The 18,549-nt window shown below is 53.1% G+C and overlaps 1 protein-coding gene across 1 annotated transcript in view; it reads right to left on the reverse strand.

The window, feature by feature from the left end:
- The window catches only part of COL22A1 (collagen type XXII alpha 1 chain), a 233,526-nt gene that overhangs the window by 130,395 nt on the left and 84,582 nt on the right, over positions 1–18,549 (reverse strand). The window contains exons 12-17 of the mRNA XM_065895156.1: positions 17,461–17,514; positions 16,597–16,632; positions 15,481–15,534; positions 13,530–13,574; positions 4,210–4,263; positions 3,496–3,540 (exon numbers count right to left, since the gene is read on the reverse strand). Of these exons, the coding sequence (XP_065751228.1) occupies positions 3,496–3,540; positions 4,210–4,263; positions 13,530–13,574; positions 15,481–15,534; positions 16,597–16,632; positions 17,461–17,514 (288 nt within the window). The remainder of the gene's footprint in view (positions 1–3,495; positions 3,541–4,209; positions 4,264–13,529; positions 13,575–15,480; positions 15,535–16,596; positions 16,633–17,460; positions 17,515–18,549) is intronic.

An 18,549-nucleotide genomic window follows, 5' to 3' on the forward strand; every position in this document is an offset into this window, starting at 1 on the left:
AATAACCGGGTCCTGCCTCAGACACGTGTTTCCATTCTCGCTTTTCCTTTCCATGACGCCACCACCCACATACACACGGGTGCACACACATGCTCACACACAGCACTCTTTATCACCCTATACCCTCTCCACACACTTCCATGACCTGGACGCAAGCCCAGCTGCACGCAATCAGAACCCAGCTCGGGTGTGTCTTCTCCATTCCCCCATGAGCCTGCTTCAACTCTCCCAAGCAGGAGTCTTTTTTCCCTACACTCCCCCAAACCTCATTAATATTTTGCTAATATGATTGTTAGAAGACATTCTGAACTATACTGTAATACTGTTGTGTGGCCGTCTTAAATGTACAAAATATAATATATATAAATATTGATACATATAAAATATATACATAAATATATATAATATATAAATGAGAGAGAAAGCATTATGTGGCTGAATAATGAATCTTTTGAGGTTCATAACTGTATCTTTCTTCTTCTTTTTTTTTTTTTTTGGCGGTACGCGGGCCTCTCACTGCCGTGGCCTCTCCCGTTGCGGAGCACAGGCTCCGGACGCGCAGGCTCAGCGGCCATGGTTCACGGGCCCAGCCGCTCCGCGGCATGTGGGATCTTCCCAGACCGGGGCACGAGCCCGCGTCCCCTGCATCGACAGGCGGACTCCCAACCACTGCGCCACCAGGGAAGCCCTCTTTCTTCTTTTATTTACACCCTGCCTCATTATTACATTTATTTTTATTGTCTTCATTGTTGCGTTTCTCATCATCATTACACCACAAAAGTGAATTTCAATGATAGTTATGAAATCAATTAATCAACGCATGTTTTCTCACTTGCACAGGTAACGTTACAGACTATGAGATCAAATGTATTAAACCATTATTAAGGAAAACTAAGATCCTATAGTCCATCCATAAGAATTGTGTATGTATAGCTAATAGTTATCGGATCCTTTTTAAACGCCTGGCCTTGTTCCAAGGACTTGACATGAAGTAAATCTTTTCCTCTCAGATACTACCCTACCTTAGAGATGAGGACACTGAAAAAGCTAGTCTGTCCTTGAATCGCTTTCTTTCCACTACGAGGGTGTCATGTTTTTCAAAGATCTATTTTATCCCTTGGGGGAGTCAGCCTCTAAGATGGCCCCTGCCTCCTGGGATTCACATCCTGTGCAGGACCACGCTGTACCACAGCTCATCTATGTGGCCAGTAGCGCACAGCAGAAGTCATAGGTACTGCTGCAGGATGAGGTTATAAAACATGACTGTGGATTCCCCCTGCCAAACCCCAGTCTCAGAGAGCTCACAACGCACTCTAGGGAAGTGAATTCCACTTCTGTGAGCAGCCCTAGGGAGGACCGTGTAATGAGGCCAATGGCCACCAAGGAACTGAGGCTTCCAACCACCCTGTGAGTGAGCTTGGAAGTGGATTCTTCAGATGACATAACTACACCCTGGCGACAGCTCGGCCTCCTGGGAGACCCTGAGCCACAGGAGTCCAGCCGTGCCGCTCCTAGATTCCTGGCCCTCAGAAACTGGGCGAGACCACACTTCTCAGGTTCAGGATGATTTGTTATGCAGCAGAAGATAACTAATATAACCATGGAGTCGATCCATTAAAACTCTTAATACAGAATAGGTAGAGCATCCCCGATACCGAGGTCTGTGGTGCATCATCGTACGGGCAGGTAGATCTATACACCTTGGTCTGTAGCCACTGTGGCATCTTGAACAAGACACCCTACTTCTCTGGGCCTCTGTTTTCTCATCTGTAAAGTTAGGGGGGTTAAAAGATCAGCTCTATGGTCCCAATGACTTTCTCAAATTGTAAAGCAGCTAAGATTTGTCCCAGTGATGTTCTCTCAGAATGAGCTAAGACACAGTCTATCACCTGAGAACCACTGGTTTCTCGACTCTTCCAATGAATGCCCCATTTCCTACCGTGACCCTTGACCGTGTCTTCCCATTTCTGCTGCATTCATCATAATAGGCAATGTACAACTCAGATGCTTACCAATCGGGGGGGCCAAACACACACACACACACACACACACACACACACACACAGACACACACACACAGACACACACACACAGACACACACACACACACACACAGACACACACACACACAGACACACACACACAGACACACACACACACACAGACACACACACACACACAGACACACACACACACACACACAGTATTGGGAAAGAGCTGTCACCTAGATCCAAACTTTAAGACACATTCCCTCTTCACGACTTGAAATAAACTATTTATTTTAGCATTTAGCATCCCCTGTCAAGGAACTGCAGGAATACATTAAAACCCTGACACCAGGATAACGTAACAATGTAAATCTCAACTCTAAAAATACTTCGAGAGAGAATAATTAACTCAGCTAGAATTGAAGCCCAAGTGAGCAAGCTTGAAAGAGATCAATACTCTCCAGCCACCTTTCCTGAACAGAGGCTTTTTTAGCTTGTGTATCTTTTTATTTATTTATGACTATAACCTGTCTGCTTCGGTAAAGAGTCAGAGAGCAGCCTTTCTCTTTGCCTTTGTTTTCAGCACGTGCCCAGCGAGAACTCGTCTGGATAGGGCAGTGACCTTCACCTGAACCCTGCAGCGTGACGCTGAGAAGCGCGGCATCCCCGGTCTCACCCTCCTTGGTTTAGCTGGACTTCTCCTGCTCCCCCCCAGCCTCTCTCCTAGCTGCTCTCAGACCCAAAGTCTGATGTATCTCCTAAGGGCCTAAGATCTGGAAGAAAATCTTTCTCTTGTACTCAAATGCAGGGCTCTATTTCATGACTCCTCCCACTATAATCCAGAACACAGCACACCTTCTTAGTTTCCCTCTGTGACCCTGAATGCCTGGGAAGGTTATTACCTTCATACGGTTTCACCGCACGTTTACAAAGAAATTTTACATGCGGTTCTTTCTGTTGAGATAAAGAAATCCTGAGCAGCAAATTCAGTGAGTTAAGCCTTGCTGTGAAAATGCTCTAAAATAGATGACCAGCAGGGTGAGATAAAACCTTATTTTATTTATGAAATATCTAGCACATTTTCAGGAGTATAATTCTGGTTAAAAAAAACAACAACAACTAAATGTTGCAGAGGAGAGAGAAGGAGAAAAGGAGAGAGGAAAAGGCGTCTGTGCGGTCTTCTTCTGCGCTTGTTCATATTCTGCGTTAGAACAAAAAGCCTTTTAAGGGCAGCACGATATTTTAACATGTCCGGATGTTATAGAATAGGGATTTCTGTTTGTTTTTTAAATAGATTTTTATTCCTAAAAGTAGAAAAAAATGTTTCAGTACAATAACCAGAAATTTCTTGTAGGCTGAGTTCTAATGCCTGACTCACCACCTTTGTCTGCACTCTGTTCCCAGAACTCCAGCCTGGGCGCTCCAACACACACCCCCCAGGCCCTGATTCATTCAGCTCACACACCTGCTTGTCAAGAGCCATCTGTCACCCCAGGGCCTGGCTTACCTTTTCTCCATGGGGCCCTGGCACGCCAGGAGGGCCGGGTCTTCCCTGGAGGAAAGAAGGAAACAGAGGCCATCAGGGGCAGCAGTGGAGAAGGAAGAGGCTGAGGCCACTGCACCTCCAAATCTGTACCTGGCCTTTTCCCCAGAAGGCACCGGGCCCCTTTGACAAGGCTTCCCAGACTGCACTTATTGCTAGAAAGTTCTTCCTCAACTAACCCAATGCCACCTCCATGTGGTCCCCTTTGGACTCATAGATGCATCTTCCCACGCCATCCTACACTTGCCTTTATTTTCCACTTAACAGTGTATCTCAGAGAATATCACATCAGGACATTAGAAGCTCTATTAACTTCCACATTAATTTTATATTATTCTCCTGTATCTATTGATGAGCATTAGGGCTGTTAGTAACCTTTTACTCTCGGGGACAGGACTGCACTGAATACAGCACTCTGAACACGTGCGCGTCGCCCATGGCCTTTACGTTAATGATCACGTGTCGTACTGCTGAGGTGAGAATGGATTTAACGTGGTGTGTTCTCTGGAATCCCTCCACTCTGGCGTGGAGGAGTCCATGTGTGGCTGTAAGCTGGGGGCTGGTCGCTAACCCTCCTGGAACCCCCAGCCGAGTAGGACAAAGGCCACAGCCCCCAGGCCCTACGAGCTCTGCACAGGCCCCAGTCCCGGCCGGCCCCCGGAGCCAATGCCTGCCTACCTGCTCTCCAGTGTCCCCGTGCTTCCCGGGGAATCCATCCAGGCCTCTCTCCCCCTGGCAAAAGAAGGAAAGAGAGGAAATGAACAACAGAGGGACATCCCCGGGGTCAATGTCATAAAAGAGGAAAGGCAAGCAAAGGCCCTTAGCTCCCGCGCATGCTCTGTTCTCCACGAGGCACCAGGAGAGCCAAACACACACACACGGCAGCCGAGAGCTTATGTGTATTGGGGGTCAAGGAGCATAAGTTAAAGGTCAGGGAAAACACATTCCCATCTCTGCTTCTCATCTAAATCTGTGACCAAGTGAAGACCACACAGCCTCTCTGAACCACACTGACTCCTTACCTCATGGGTCTACATGGGGGTCAAAAAAAATAATAAATGCACGGGGCTTGTAACGCAGCTCATAAACTGTGGACACATTTAACACATCATCCATCCACCCAGGAAGTGTGTATAAACGTCCACTGTTCGCAGTGCGTGGTACAGACCTAAGAGTTAATTTGCTGGAGTACAGTGGGCTACCGTCCACACAGCCTCCACCCATCAGCTTACGTTCACACAGGTGTGAATCTCTTATTAGCTCTGGAATCTTGGGCAACTTGCTTCACCTCTCTGAGACGTTTCTGTTGACTGTGTTTCCTGGGGATGAAAATTATCCCTTCTTTGAAAGATACAGATGACTAAGGAATGAGGTGACTTATCTAAAGCGCCCGCTTATGACGGCCACTGGATAAATACCAGTGTTCCCCTCCAAGCCATGCCTGTGATGCTGGCGTGTTCCCCTCGTGGCTGACTCGCCGGGTCCAGTGTCCTTCTCCCAGCCGGGCCCTAGGAGCTCAGCTGATGGAGAGAGAACCCTCCAAAAGGTGGGTTCATGCTGGTATCCACAGCCTACGGCACAGCCTCCAGCAGCCCAGGTTCCTTCTTGCAGTGCCTCCATCACAGCAGCTTCTCTCGTTTCCAAGGGCCATGCTTGCCGCTCTCTGCTGCTCCTCCGTGCCCTCAGGGCTCATGTAAACGTCACCCCTTTGGCCTTTTAGTCCGGATTCCACGTCCCGTTCTTCCCCAGCATGGTCTCACAGCCCTTAATCCAATTCACATTTCTTCTCCACGTGACCACCCTTCTCTCCCGTCCCCCACGAGGACACGGGCTGGGTTTACTCTTTTCATTATTGCGTCCCCGGAGCCCAGCCTGGAGAGGCAGTGTGGCCCCGGTTGACACGACTGAATGATGCAGCACTGCACAAGGGAAGGATTCTGAGCTCTCCTTCTACTTCCCTATAACTTTATTTCTTAAGTTCTTTCTTTCCTTTTTTGTTGTTGGTTTTTTTTGCGGTACGCGAGCCTCTCACTGTTGTGGCCTCTCCCGTTGCGGAGCACAGGCTCCGGACGCGCAGGCTCAGCGGCCATGGCTCACGGGCCCAGCCGCTCCGCGGCATGTGGGATCTTCCCGGACCGGGGCACGAGCCCGCGTCCCCTGCATCGACAGGCGGACTCCCAACCACTGCGCCACCAGGGAAGCCCCCCTTCTTTGTTGTTTTAATGTTGGCGTGTCTTTCAGGATGCTGTTTTGAATAAGTGAAGATTCCTGGTTTTCTGCTCATCTTTGCTCTGCTGGTCCTGGGTGCCTGCCTGAGCATGCTGACTGTATACCCAGCCCACCTCTGGTGACTGCAGGGCAAGGTGGGGGCTTCTTTCTCTCAATCTGGGGGCAAAAACTGATGCTTCCCACTGGACAGTTCAAGCCGAGGTCAGGGGAGGAGACGCCCAACTCTGCCGCTCTAAGTGCGGGGCCTCAGTTAATCACTGACAACTGTCCGTGGATCCCTTGACTCCCCAAATCCACTGACTTAGACTTAGGGTTGTTCCAGCACCTCTTCCTACTCTGCAGGCTGCATTGTAGTTTCCCTCCACTCTGCATCTATGTAAACTTAACCATACATATTTCCTAGCTTTCAGAAATGATTTTAAAATCCTGGAACAATGATGTACGCGTTTCTATTTTCAAGCACTCATATATTAACTCTTAAAGTCTCTCCATCACACGAAGGTCGGGGTGAACAGAGAGGAGAGCTGCCTGCAGTTTCTCTCTCTGCCAAGTGATTCCACGTGTGCTACTGCATCTTCTTTTCCTCCGAACGCTATGGGGTTGGCAGGTTTGAGGATGACTCTGATGAGGAAACGGAGGCCCTGATGTAAGCCACTTACCCCAGTGAGGTGTGACTGCATTGGCACCAGAACCTGGATTCCCCTGACCCTCAATCTTCTATGTTTACCACCCCATGGGGTCTGAGCAGAGGCCCCTAGAGGACCCCAAGCATCTCTTCCGTTGATTCCCAGAGCAGCTGATCTGGCAAGAACGCCAACCCCCTCATTTTACAGGGGAGGAAACTGACAACCTTAGGAGGTAGAGCTTGTCCAAGGTCACACAGAAACTTAGCAATGGAGCCAGGACTGAAGTCAAGGCCTCCGGACTTCCATTCCAGAGCTCTCCTCGTGGCGGGCCAGCCTACTGAACGTCCCCCGGGGCACTTCCACAGGGCTCAGCAAAGGAAGGAGTGTTGACCAGGCACTGTTTCACAAGTCCTACCTCGCAGCCCAAGTCCCTATTTCTTAACAGCCTTGCGCTTACTCATCAAGGTCAGTGGAGCCCGGAGGCAAGACTTCTCCCAGCTGCCACTCAGGACAGCTGCAGGGTGCAGGGCTCGGGCTCGGCTGGACGTGGCATCGGCGGTCTCTCTCCCTGATCAGCACACAGAGAGTGGGGCAGGAGGGATGCGACTGGGGTGCTGATAGGTGTGTGCCTCCAGGAGCAGGGGATGAGAGAGGGAGGGAATGAGCAGGAGAGGACGGACGAGGGACAGAGATGAGCCGAGGGACAAAGAGGCAGAGAGATGTGGATGGCGACGGAGCCGGAAGACAGAAGACGGCATTCCGAGCGGGTCTTTAACTGCAACACCCTCCGAGCCCTGCTGGGACAGGAGGTGGGGCGGAAGTCACAGGGAAGCGTGGGGTCAGCGTTCAAACTAGCGCGAGCACAGCCCACCAGAAGCGTGGAATATGCAAATCAAAGCAGACTCAATCCGTGTCTGCAGCATCTTCTGGGTACCAGGAGCTGAACACACACTATCTCCTTTAAAATTCACATCAACCCTATGACACACTGTCCCTGCTTTCAGTAAAGGAAACTGAGTCTCAGAGATTAAGTGTGCCATCCTGGCTCACACAGCTCAAGAGGGGAAGATCTGGTATTCACTGTCTGAATCCTGGGGGCTTGCGGTGAAGGCAGGGGGCGGGGGGCGGGGGCTCCCCCAGGCCAGGTCCACCTGCTGTTCTAGGTCTCCGACAGCAGAGGTCACACGCAACCCGCTTAAAGCACAAAACCCGCCCACAGCCCCTGCCATCTAGGCTGCCTAGTCCTGAGGACCCTGAAATCTCCGTGTCCCTCCGCACATTTAACGCGGGAGCGGGTGTGTGGTGTGCTTCCTCCACTGGGTATTTGTTCCATAAAGATTTAACCACATGCACCCAGCACACAGGAGAAAGTCAACAAATACTCATCCCAGTGACACCTGGTGGGCAACACTGCCAGCCCTTCCAGAGCTACGTGGATTGAAGGCCATGGTCTTACTGACGACTCACCGTAAGACAGAGTTGGGGGCTGGTGTGGGCGGGATGCACCATGGCTACAGTCCCTTCAAAATTCCCACTCCCTTTCGTTAAACGTTCAGGGGGTGCCTACCAGGTGTCGAGTCCTGTAGCTGCTTTCACAACTAATTTCGTCGGATCCTCAGGGTCACTTCCTGAGACAGATGGTGTTACCTCTAAATGTTAGATAAGGACACAGGTCAGAGAGACTAGAAGCTGGTGTGAGGTCCCAGAGCTGACAGAGGCAGGGCCAAGGTAAGACTGGTCCTGTTGATTCCAAAGCTGGTGCTCTGACCGTTTCACTCCAGCCCCCGAGGCCTGGGCTTCCCTAGTGCCAAACCAGGGTGGGCAGGACCCCTGGAACGTCCTCCCTGGGGCCTCAGGAGCTCGACTGCCACACTCACCCACCCGAAGTTGTGTAGGAAGCACGGTTTCCAGGTAGAAGAGCTGGGGCCGCTGTGTCCAACTTCTGGCCCCTAGGGAGTGGACTCCTCTCTTTGTGACTAACTAGATACACTGTACCATTTGCCAACTGCCCCAAGCCCAAAAGCCCCTGGACAACCCATTCGGGCCTCACTGCCCCTCAGTCACTAGGAGGTGCTTGTGCCTCCACACCTCGCTGCGCCTGCAAGGCACCTTCTGGAAGATGCCTGAAGCAGGGGCTAACTCCCGGCCCCCACCTCCCAGAGAAGGCCCTGCCACGTGCCTGACGGAGGTGGCCTAGCGATGCGTGGCCACTGGCTCTCTCTGGCCCAGCTCCACGTCTGGCCAAGCCAGGCAGTGGGATGCGCCTGTCTCAAGGGGAGATGGAAACTTCCTTCTTGCTGATTTAAGAAATCTGAGAGGTTCACGAGAAAATAAGCTGTTTTAAGTACTCATCAGATATAAGGGCTGGAAAGGAGCCTAAGAGATCATGCAGCCCAGGCTTCTTGTTTGATAGATGGGGAAACGGAGGTGCAGAGAAGGAACCAGCTCTCCCCAGGGTCACGGAGAAAAGTCGGCAAGGGAGCCGGAGCTCAGACCCAAAGCTGAGCTCGCAGGGCTCAGGTTATGCAGGCCCCCATCTTCCTCTGTCGGGCTGTTTCTATACTCTCTTTCTCCATCTCTCTCTCTCTGACTCCCCACCCTCCATAAATATGGCATGTGTTGCCCGGCACTGCTCTAAGCATTTTACAGATACTAACTCATTTAATCCTCATGGTAGCCTTACATAATAGATACTCTCAGCACTGAGGAAACCTGAGACTCAGAGTTAAAGTTAAACTAAACTCTCCAAAGGTCACACTGCTTGCAGATCCCAGAACTAGGATTGAAGGCGCAGGCAGACTGGCTCCAGAATCACTGTGCGGGGCTTCCTCTATGCCACGATGCTGCTGCCTGGTGCAGCCTGGGGAGACTGAGGCTGATGGGTCACCGGCTGCACTTCCTCTCCTGGGGCTCCCCTGCAGGTGGGTCCCCATTTCCCGAGCTTCCCTGCAAGGTGGCGCCTGCAGGGGGCAGGCCTGTGGCCGGTCTGAAGAAACAGTCCCCGGGGAATGTCGACTGTTCAGCCCCGTGTGTCCTGCGGGGAAAGCCCAGATTGGGAGTGAGACATTTCCAGCACCTGCTCGCCTTATAACGGGCTGCATCAGGAAACACATCGCCTCTGGGCTCAGTTCCTCCCTCTGGGCTCAGTTCCTCCCTCTGGACAATAACGGGAAATCTCCAGGATTATCTGCGGTCCTTTCCAGATCTGATAATTTAGAACATTGACAGGAATGCAGCGTTTCTTGGCTGGAAAAAAAGTCTTAAGACTCCAAAAGCTTAATAGACAAGCCGCCCAGCATTATATGGGAAAAGGCTGTTACTTCAAAACAGAACTTTGGGAAGAACAAAGCACTGAGTGTACAGACTGAGTTTTCCCTGAAACACAGGTGGGAAAGGACACGAATGTTTGTGGATGTGTCAGTTATGTGCTGGACACTCTGATTCTGTGGTCTCATCCAAGGTTCCAACAAGATTCAGGGAGTCTGTGCATGTTTCCATTCCGCAGATGAGAACCTGAGGCTCCGGTACAACAAATGGCCGGCCCAGCTCCTCTGGTGCAGAGCTGGCTCCCCCTAGGCCCACGAAGAGTCCTCAGCTCTGTACTTCAGTCTCGACTGAAACCCCGGGCAATGCAAATTCCTCAGAAGCTCAGCTTAAACTGCTGCGACCAGGGAGCTCAGGAGACCATCTTTCGGACGGCGCAGTGTCCCTGCTCTGCTTTCTGTCGGTGACATTTCCTGGCTTCCATGACATGGTCCATGCAGCTTCCTGTTCACCATCTCATCCACTCCGGAGGCTTCACCTAAGCCTAAGTGCTAAGATGCATCTTCTAAATCCACCCTACGCATCTCTAAAGAAGTCCAAGTTCACACACCTGTTACTGAAGGTCCTCTGTAATCCGAGTCCGACCTTGGCTCCTGCATCACTCCTCACCTGGTGCCCAGCGCATCAGTAGATGAGGCCTGGCCAGGTGCTCCGTGTCAGGTACTACCCCAGGGCGTGAGGCCCCAGAGGTGTATGAGGTGAACAGGGTGTGAGCAGCGTGCTCAAGTTGCCAGGGGGCTACAGGCGTGTTTGGGGGTGAAAGGCAAACAAATGTGATACACGTGACCCATGAGGGTGAAAACCACAGGGGCTCCAGGGGCATGGACGTGCAAGCTCTGGGACAGGCCTGGGGACCGAGGAAGACTTCTGAGGAAGTGGCGCTTGAGCAGAGAGCTGGAGGAGGTCACACAAATATTTAAAATATTTGTAGCTGGGCGCTGGGGGCGGGGTACATGACTGGGGAATGAATGGATGAATCAACTTAACTTTTCACATGCTCCCAGTCAGACTGCAGGCTTCTTAAGGGCTGAAGTTATGCTTTTACTTTTTTGGGTCCTTTCCAGCACATTAAAAAAAAAAAAAAAGCACTTAAAACATAGCTTCAACTGGGAGGATTCCTTCCATATTCCCTCATGAGGCAGAAGACACTTGTGGGAGGTGCGTCCGGAAACCCCAGGCACTGCGTGTGAACCAGATGACGAACAAGGGCTGAGAACAGGCTTCTGGCTCAATCCAGATCCCACCCGCGATTTTACAATGCAGGGGACTGAGGCCCAGTAAGGAGGCTTCTTTCCCTTCCTAATTTCCTTTTGCACACTCCACATCAGTGCTGCGCGGCTTGAGCCCATGTCTCCCGGACCCCAGGGTGTTTGGTGGCACGTGGTCCCCACATGAAGCAAAGCAGAGTCCTCTGCGGGTGGGGGACCCTCACGAGCTCCTGCCCGTGGGTCCTCAGATGCTGTGACGGCAGGCTTGGCCCAGCCCCGGGCCTCAGGCAAGCGGCAAAGCCACAGCCTTGACCCCTCTGTGCGGGGAGCCCTTCCCAGGGGATCAAGCATTGGGTGTCTGTGCCCTGCAGTGCTGTGTCAGTACTGCACGTGGATCTGATGCAAGGTCCCGGAGCTACTGGGGGGCTGCATCCACCTCCTGTCCTTACACGACCCAGCCGTGTCCACGCTACTCTCCTTTGCTTCGGTTCCCACACCTTCGATTCACCAGTTATCCTTCTTATGGGGGGGTCTGGTCTGAGGACACAGGACTCACCTGTTATTCACTGACTGGTCTGGCCAAGGCCTACGGAGGGCTGTCCACGCTCCAGGCTGTACACTGGGCACTGCACACCTCACAGGACCACAAAGTAAGTTGACCCTGTGAATCCGTGTGGCCCACTGAACTCCTGGGGCCTCGAAAGCAGGGCCTGTCCTGTCTTCACTGGCGCTGCCACCGTCAGCACAGGACGTGAGGCACCGGGCACTCAGTAATGGCTGGTGGGACACTGAAGGCCTGGAGGCCAGGGCACAGGCCTGGGTCTCTGATTGTGCCCACAGGCGACAGCCAGGGGGGTGTCCGCGCACCTGGGCCTTTGGCCAGAATCACTGGTGAGCCGGCCACGCACGCACTTTGAGCATGGAGTCTCAGGGTCCCTTTTGCTGGTCTGGAGCTCAGCCCTACTGCCGGGTCCGTTCCCCAAACCCTGCCTGTTCCCACGGGGCCTTTCAAATGAGAACCTTGTTCCCTCGTGCGCCAGAGCTGCCCATCAAGCCCTGTGCCTGGATCCTCAGTTATCCCAAGTGTCACTTTCAAGACTCTACCTTATAAAGGGAAGGAGCAGGGGGCCACAGAGGGGCGCTCTACCTGTGACCAAATGCACGGAGCCACATGAAATCTCTCAAAAGAACCAAGAGACGCAACTCATAATGACCATGGGGTAAGGTATTTCACTTTTTAAGCTACAGTGATTAAAATTTAATATCCACACAAACAGAAACCATGCTTTGGAGCTGAGGTGGGGCGTTATGCTAGCCTCTGCCCCCTCCTTCCTTCTGAGGAGCCTTCTGGGAAGCCTCGGGGCCACGTGTTTCCAGAGCCACACAACACATTCATTTCCTTTGACTGGAGCCTCCCTTCTGGGGGAGCAGCCTGAGGAAACCATCCTAAATTTGAAAAATAAAGCTATCGGTGCAAAAATGGTCACCAAAGCAGTGTTTTTAATCATGAAAAACTGGAAAAAAACCCTAAGTGATCAATAATAGGGGAACGGGCACATAAATCACGGTCTAGTCACACAATGGGACGCTGTGCAGCCATTTAAGATAAATCGTAAAAGTCTACAGCAGCATATGTTGGGGAGAGGCTCCATGCAGGAACAAGAGACAAGACAGATGCAAAGCAGAACATGTCACGTGTGACTATATAGGAAGACACGGGACACACAAGAACAAGTCCTACAGGGACTTGGCCACCGCAGTTGTAGCAGGATGGTGGAATTAGAGGCTGTTTTTTCCTTATTTTCCAAATATACTGAAATAAAATTAAGTTTCTTAATAACTTAGACATTCCCTATAAAACTAGTAACATGTACTCTAGGAAGATGGAACAGGGTAGCTGCTGAAAAAGGGTCTGGAACATGGCCAGTTTCTAGCTCTTGATCTGAAGGAGCCCCATGAACAGATGGGCCTGGGATTCCTGCGAATTAGACGCCAGCTGCTGTCTGGCGAGGTCAGGGGGGATATGCGGTCCTCACCCCCACCCAGCAGAACCCCGAGCCTTCTACGGCCTTAGCACCCATAGAAGGATCTGGTCTGAGGATTACTTGTGACCCGGCGGCCTCACTACGAAGGCACGGCCAGCCTCAGCCCGCCCTGACCACGTCACCTCGGTGGCAACATGCGTTTACAAGTCTCAGCTGAGGTCAGGTCACACCACTTGATGCATGAGGCTAAACGTGGGTCCCCAAGGCCACAGCTGTCACCATGCTCCCTCCCTCCGTGGGAGAGTCAGGTAATCGAGGTGTGGAGAACTTGTGCAACTTGCCGAGGGAGATGTGAGTCCATGGCAGCAACCGGAACTGAGTCCGGATCCAAAGGCTCTTTCAAAAACCCCTCTGGCCAGGAAACCCGAAATCCTGTCTCTGCAAGGGGACTGCAGCCCCTGCAGGTGCCGAGCCCACAGCATTCTGGGCCCAGACCTTACGTTCAGAAGGCCTCCTCTGCACCGGGCTTCACCCACCAGTGCGCGCACGCACGCACGCACACACACGTGCACACACACGCTGTCTATGGAAAGCTGCACTGATTGACTGAAACAGGTTGGAAATACCTTTTCACCTCGGGCTCCCTTTTCACCTCGTTCTCCATGGAGACCCTGGGGAAGAGGGGAAGATGAGTTGAGTAACAGGACAGCCCCGTCCAGCTTCTCCGGGCTGAGTGTGAGGCCCGTGGGCAGCCTGCCTGCCTGGGATGGCAGTGAAGGTCTGCCTCCCATGCAGACTCACTCTGCACAGCGGCCTGCACTCCCCCCCTCAGGCCGGGGCAGCGATCTGGGTCCCCCGCTGCGTGAGGCGTGAGCTCCCGGGGCTGGTCCCCCCGCCTGGGTCATCAAGGTCCTCCCTGTTAAGACTTGAACCCACCCTGGTCCCTGAGCTCATCTGGTCAGTCGCAGGAAGGTGGCCTTGGAGTCAGTCCCCGCTGCCACCCAGAGCCTGTGATTCCGTCTGATCATGGAATGGCGGAGCAGCCCAACACTGAACCGGAGACTCTGGGCCCCTTTAAGCCACATTCCTCTACCTCCCCCAGGGACAGGGCCGCTGCCCCACCCTCCATCCACCCTACCTTCCTCAGGAGCAACACCTAGAACCTGCACTAAGGACTCCCTCCCCTCTGTGAGCAGATGCGATGGAAACGCCAGCCGAGGTGTTGGCTTCTCTGACCACAGGATTCAAATTACAGTCCCTGCCCCGCCCGCCTACCGTCCATCCTCCTCACCAGGCTTCACCTTCCTCGAGCACTCAGCCCCACGGGACACATCTGTGGCCTCCCCCAAGCGGAATGGCAGCCCCATGAGGGCAGCGCCTCCTTTCCTTCAGTGCCGCACCCCACGGTCTGGAAGGGCAGCTGCCGCCTGATGTCCATAAACACTTGTTGAATAAGTGAGCCAAGGAATGGCTACATCAATCCCTTGGTTTGCACGAGAATCTTGCAGAAGTTCTACCTGAAGGCCACTGCCCCACACTACAGTGCAGAGATCAGAATGCACGTGTGTCTGCTCCTCTGAGATGTGTAGGGTGTGCAGTGAGATGCCAGGTCACCAGCACCCCCGCTGGTGGAAGCATGGCTTCTCCCGGGCAGGAATGCAGCTTGGTGCATGGCCCTGCAGGAGAGGCCTGAGTACGTCCTGTGTTACTAGGTGAATGCCCTGTGTCCCCTCTCTCTCCTCTCCCTTCCTGGATGCTCTAAGAAAAAGAAGTTAAAGGGGGCAGACTGCCCAGGCCTGCTTGTGGATCCCAGGAATAATACATACATCTTTGGTGCCTGGAGAAGAGGCACAGGGCCAGAACACAGGATGCCTTCCCAGAAGGCAGAGGGTCTGCAGACCACTTAGGCCTTTGGGGGCAGCTGGATATACAGGCCATTCTAATTCCATCCAAATAATCTGGCCAGATACACAGAGGTCAGAGGTTTTGAATGCCCCTGAGGCAACGCAGGTTGCCTTGTTTGAAAAGGACCTTTAACACTGCTTCTTTCATTTGGAGATCATCTCAAATCTTTCTTAACAAGAATCAAAAACAAGGTTAGAAGCCCAAGAAGACACTTTGCTCACTATATACCATATCTACTTGTTCATCGGTTTATTCATGGGGCACTTGGTCACCAAACATCCCATGTGTCTGGCACTGTTCTAAGGGCTGAAAATTTATAATAAAGACTCCACTCCCTTCTGGAGCGGCTGACTAGACAGATTGGTAAAAATGGCTTCTTTAGGTCAAGTGTCAGAAATACCTGGGCTGCTGGGTAAAAATGCAGATTCCTGGGCTCCACACAAACCTGTTGCTTTAGCTGGGAATGGGGCCCTGGGAACGTGCACTTAAACGTGATCGCTAAGAGATCCTTTAAGTACCATAACATGTAAGCATTTCTGGTCTAAGAAGAGTCACCCATGCTTCGCTGCCATGTCCTCCGTGTACAGATGCGGGATGAGGACCTGTCAGAGCCTGGGTCCCAGTCCCTGGCAGGGGCGACAGAGCCCCCTCCACACAGCTGCCTCTACTTACAGGAGCTCCGACGGGGCCGGGAGGTCCGGGAAGTCCAGGAGGTCCTTGGGGTCCCTGCAGAAGCGTGTTCACAAAAAAAGGTTTGGGAATGGCAAGAAGAGGCAGGAGCAGAGGCCACACTCTGTCGGTAACCACGTTCAGGGCTGAGAGGGCTGCTTCTCACCCACCACGTGCCACCGTGCCGCCTGCACGAGGTCTCCCCGAGAGACCCCTCCACCTCCGCTGCTCCCTGCCCCACGCAGAGCTCGTGCCATGTCCTGCCTGGTGGAGCCAGGATTCACACGCAACTCTGCTCAGCTTTGAGGAACAGGAAACGGTGTGCTGAGCCGTCATAAGGCCAGTGCGGCTGTCTCGTTTCCACGTGCCCCGCGGCCCACGGCCACGCCAGGATCTGGCCAGGACATGTGCACAGCTCCCAGTCATATGACTGATTCCCTCAGCGCATCGCTCACACTTCGCCGTGGGGCCAGCACAGCCCAGACGCGTCCTGACAAAGCCCAACGGGAGTCTGCAGGGTCTGGAGACCCCTCTGCTGCCCGGACCGTGGGTTGCTATGATTTCTAGGCTACTAAATGGGCAATAGCTGTTAAAATCTATTAAAATTAAAATGTTCTTTTCCTCAGCCAAAGGTATCCCAATTTTTGTCATCTAGCCTACTGAAATAAAAATACAGTATACGTAAGAGGAACGCGTACACGTGCACACATGTGTGTGCATTTACTGATTTTAGGGAAAAACAGAAGAAATTAGACATAACCTTGAGGGCCACAAATAGAGGAAAAGCTATGTCAATTAGGACACATCCATATGATGGAATAACACGCACTGATCAAGAGAATGGGTGGTGTCGATCCGTACTGGTGTGGAAAGATGCGCCTCTCGTTACAAAAGATAGATGGCAGAGTACGGTACGATTCATTTTCCATAAGCCTTCAGGAAACATCACGCATGTGCGGACATACACACACGAGCCCGGGTGTGGTGCGTAAGCAGCGCAGGTAGGGAACCCATTTGGGCATCACCTCTACACCTAAGGAAATGTTACCCAAAAAGTTCGTTTTGCATCAAGATCTGTGCACCAGGGGCATGAGAGGAATAACTCAAAGCAACACTCACCCGCACGCCCACCTCCCCAGGCAGCCCCGGCTCCCCCTGCACACACAGAATAGCGTGTGGTCACAACCCGGCGGACACAGGCCCAGGCACCCGGGGCATCTCTTCCTGGAACTAGAACTCGGCATGGAAATGATGTAGCCACCGGTGAGCTGAGACCCAGCTCCCCCAGACACTTTCTACAAGCAAAGGAGCTGATCTCCACTGCGGGTGTTCATCACCTCAATCCCCACCCACTCCTGCTGCTGGTCCAACAAAACTCAGCTGAGACAGAACAGTGGAGCATGCATAGCGGCTCGCGTGCCCATCAGGGGCCGCCAAGAACCCGAGCCGGTTCCCACTGGGTTCTTGCTGGAGAAGAGGGCCCCTGTGTCCTGGATCAGACTGACCCGGCTGAGTTGAGGTCACATTTTGCCTGGGGTCCCAGAGTGTGTTCCAACTCAGAGGCTGCGGGTGCAGAGGTGGAGTCGGGGTGCCCCCCAGAGGGAGGCCGGCTGGCCACGCGGGCTGCGGCTGGGGTCTCACCGACTCCTTGAGCTGTGAACTGGGGACTTGGGAACCGAGCCCCTCAGCTTGGACCTCGACTTGGTTCCAGGTCTAGGCATCGGACAAGACCTCCCACGCAGGACTGCCTGTCAGCTAAGTGAGAAAACAGCTTCCAGGGACATACAGGTGGCAGACGCCTGGTGGCAACGGCTGCTGCTGGTGATGTTATAACTATCAGGCTGGCCTCCAGGGACCTGGGAAGATCCTGGTACAAACAAGTCCCAGCTCAGGCCTGGCCCTGGCAAAGGCCACCCCACTCGGGGACAGGGGACCCTGACAGGAGGTCCCAAGCCCGGTGCTGCCCTGTGGGAACAGACGTACCTGCGTGCCTTTGCTGCCGTCTCTCCCAGGGGGACCCGGCAGGCCCAGGGAACCCTAGGACGAGAGAAGGAGAACAGGGTGAGGACAGCACTGGAGACAGGCTCTCAGGACACTGGTGCAGCGGCGAGAGTGCCAGACAGGCCCTGTGGCCACGACACCACGACTCAGAGGGCAATTCACAGACCTGCAGCCTGGGCGCCTCCTGGGAGAGGGTGAGAAATGCAGATTCTCAGGCTTCACTGGAGGCCTATTGTATCAGGGCCCATGTTTTAACAAGACCCCTCCGGGGGGTACGTATGCACCTGACAGTGGGAGTGAGACGCCCCTGCCCTGCCCTCCCCTAACTCGCCGTGTGGCTGACCCCCCTCCAGGACCGGGGTCACACACGTCAGCACAGCACCAGGCCAGAACAGGGTTCTTGACCTGGGCCCCATCAGCACTGGGCTGATGGTTCTTTGTTCGGGGGTGGGGAGGCTGCCCTGGGTGTTGCAGGACGTCCAGTAGCACTCCCCAGGTGTGACAACCCAAAATGCCTCCAGGTATCGCCAAACGTCCCCTGGGAGGTAAAACTCACACCAGTTGAGAACCACTGGGCTAGACCAGGTATTAAAAATGTTTCTTAAGCTGGGCTAAACTCCATTCTGATGAACTGTGCAGAAGCATGTGACGGGCATGCTCATGGAGCAGCTGTGGGGACCTGCTCGACCCCCCCAACCATGCCTCCTGGAGATGGACGGGGGGCAACTCAAAACCAGGGAAGTCCAGGAGCCCTCCGCTCCTGTCCAGCTCCCACACCACCTGATTCAAATCAAAGGCTTCCGCCAAGACCTTCACCCCAGCTGCCCCCTCCCCATCAGTTTTCCATGGGACACGGAGCAAGTCAGTGCCTCTTTCTGGGCTTTTCCATCTGTGAAATAACGATGCTGGACATTCAACGAATGACTGAACTGATGAATCTATAAGTATATTTAGAAAACACTAAGGGCTGGACCCTGTAGGATGTCTTCATATATTGTGTTATTTAGTACTCCTAATAAGCCCTCAAGACAGGTCTTATTTTCTGAAAGACACAACACACATTATATATTT

Source organism: Phocoena phocoena, chromosome 17 (assembly GCF_963924675.1).
Source record: "Phocoena phocoena chromosome 17, mPhoPho1.1, whole genome shotgun sequence".
Taxonomy (NCBI): Eukaryota; Metazoa; Chordata; class Mammalia; order Artiodactyla; family Phocoenidae; genus Phocoena; species Phocoena phocoena.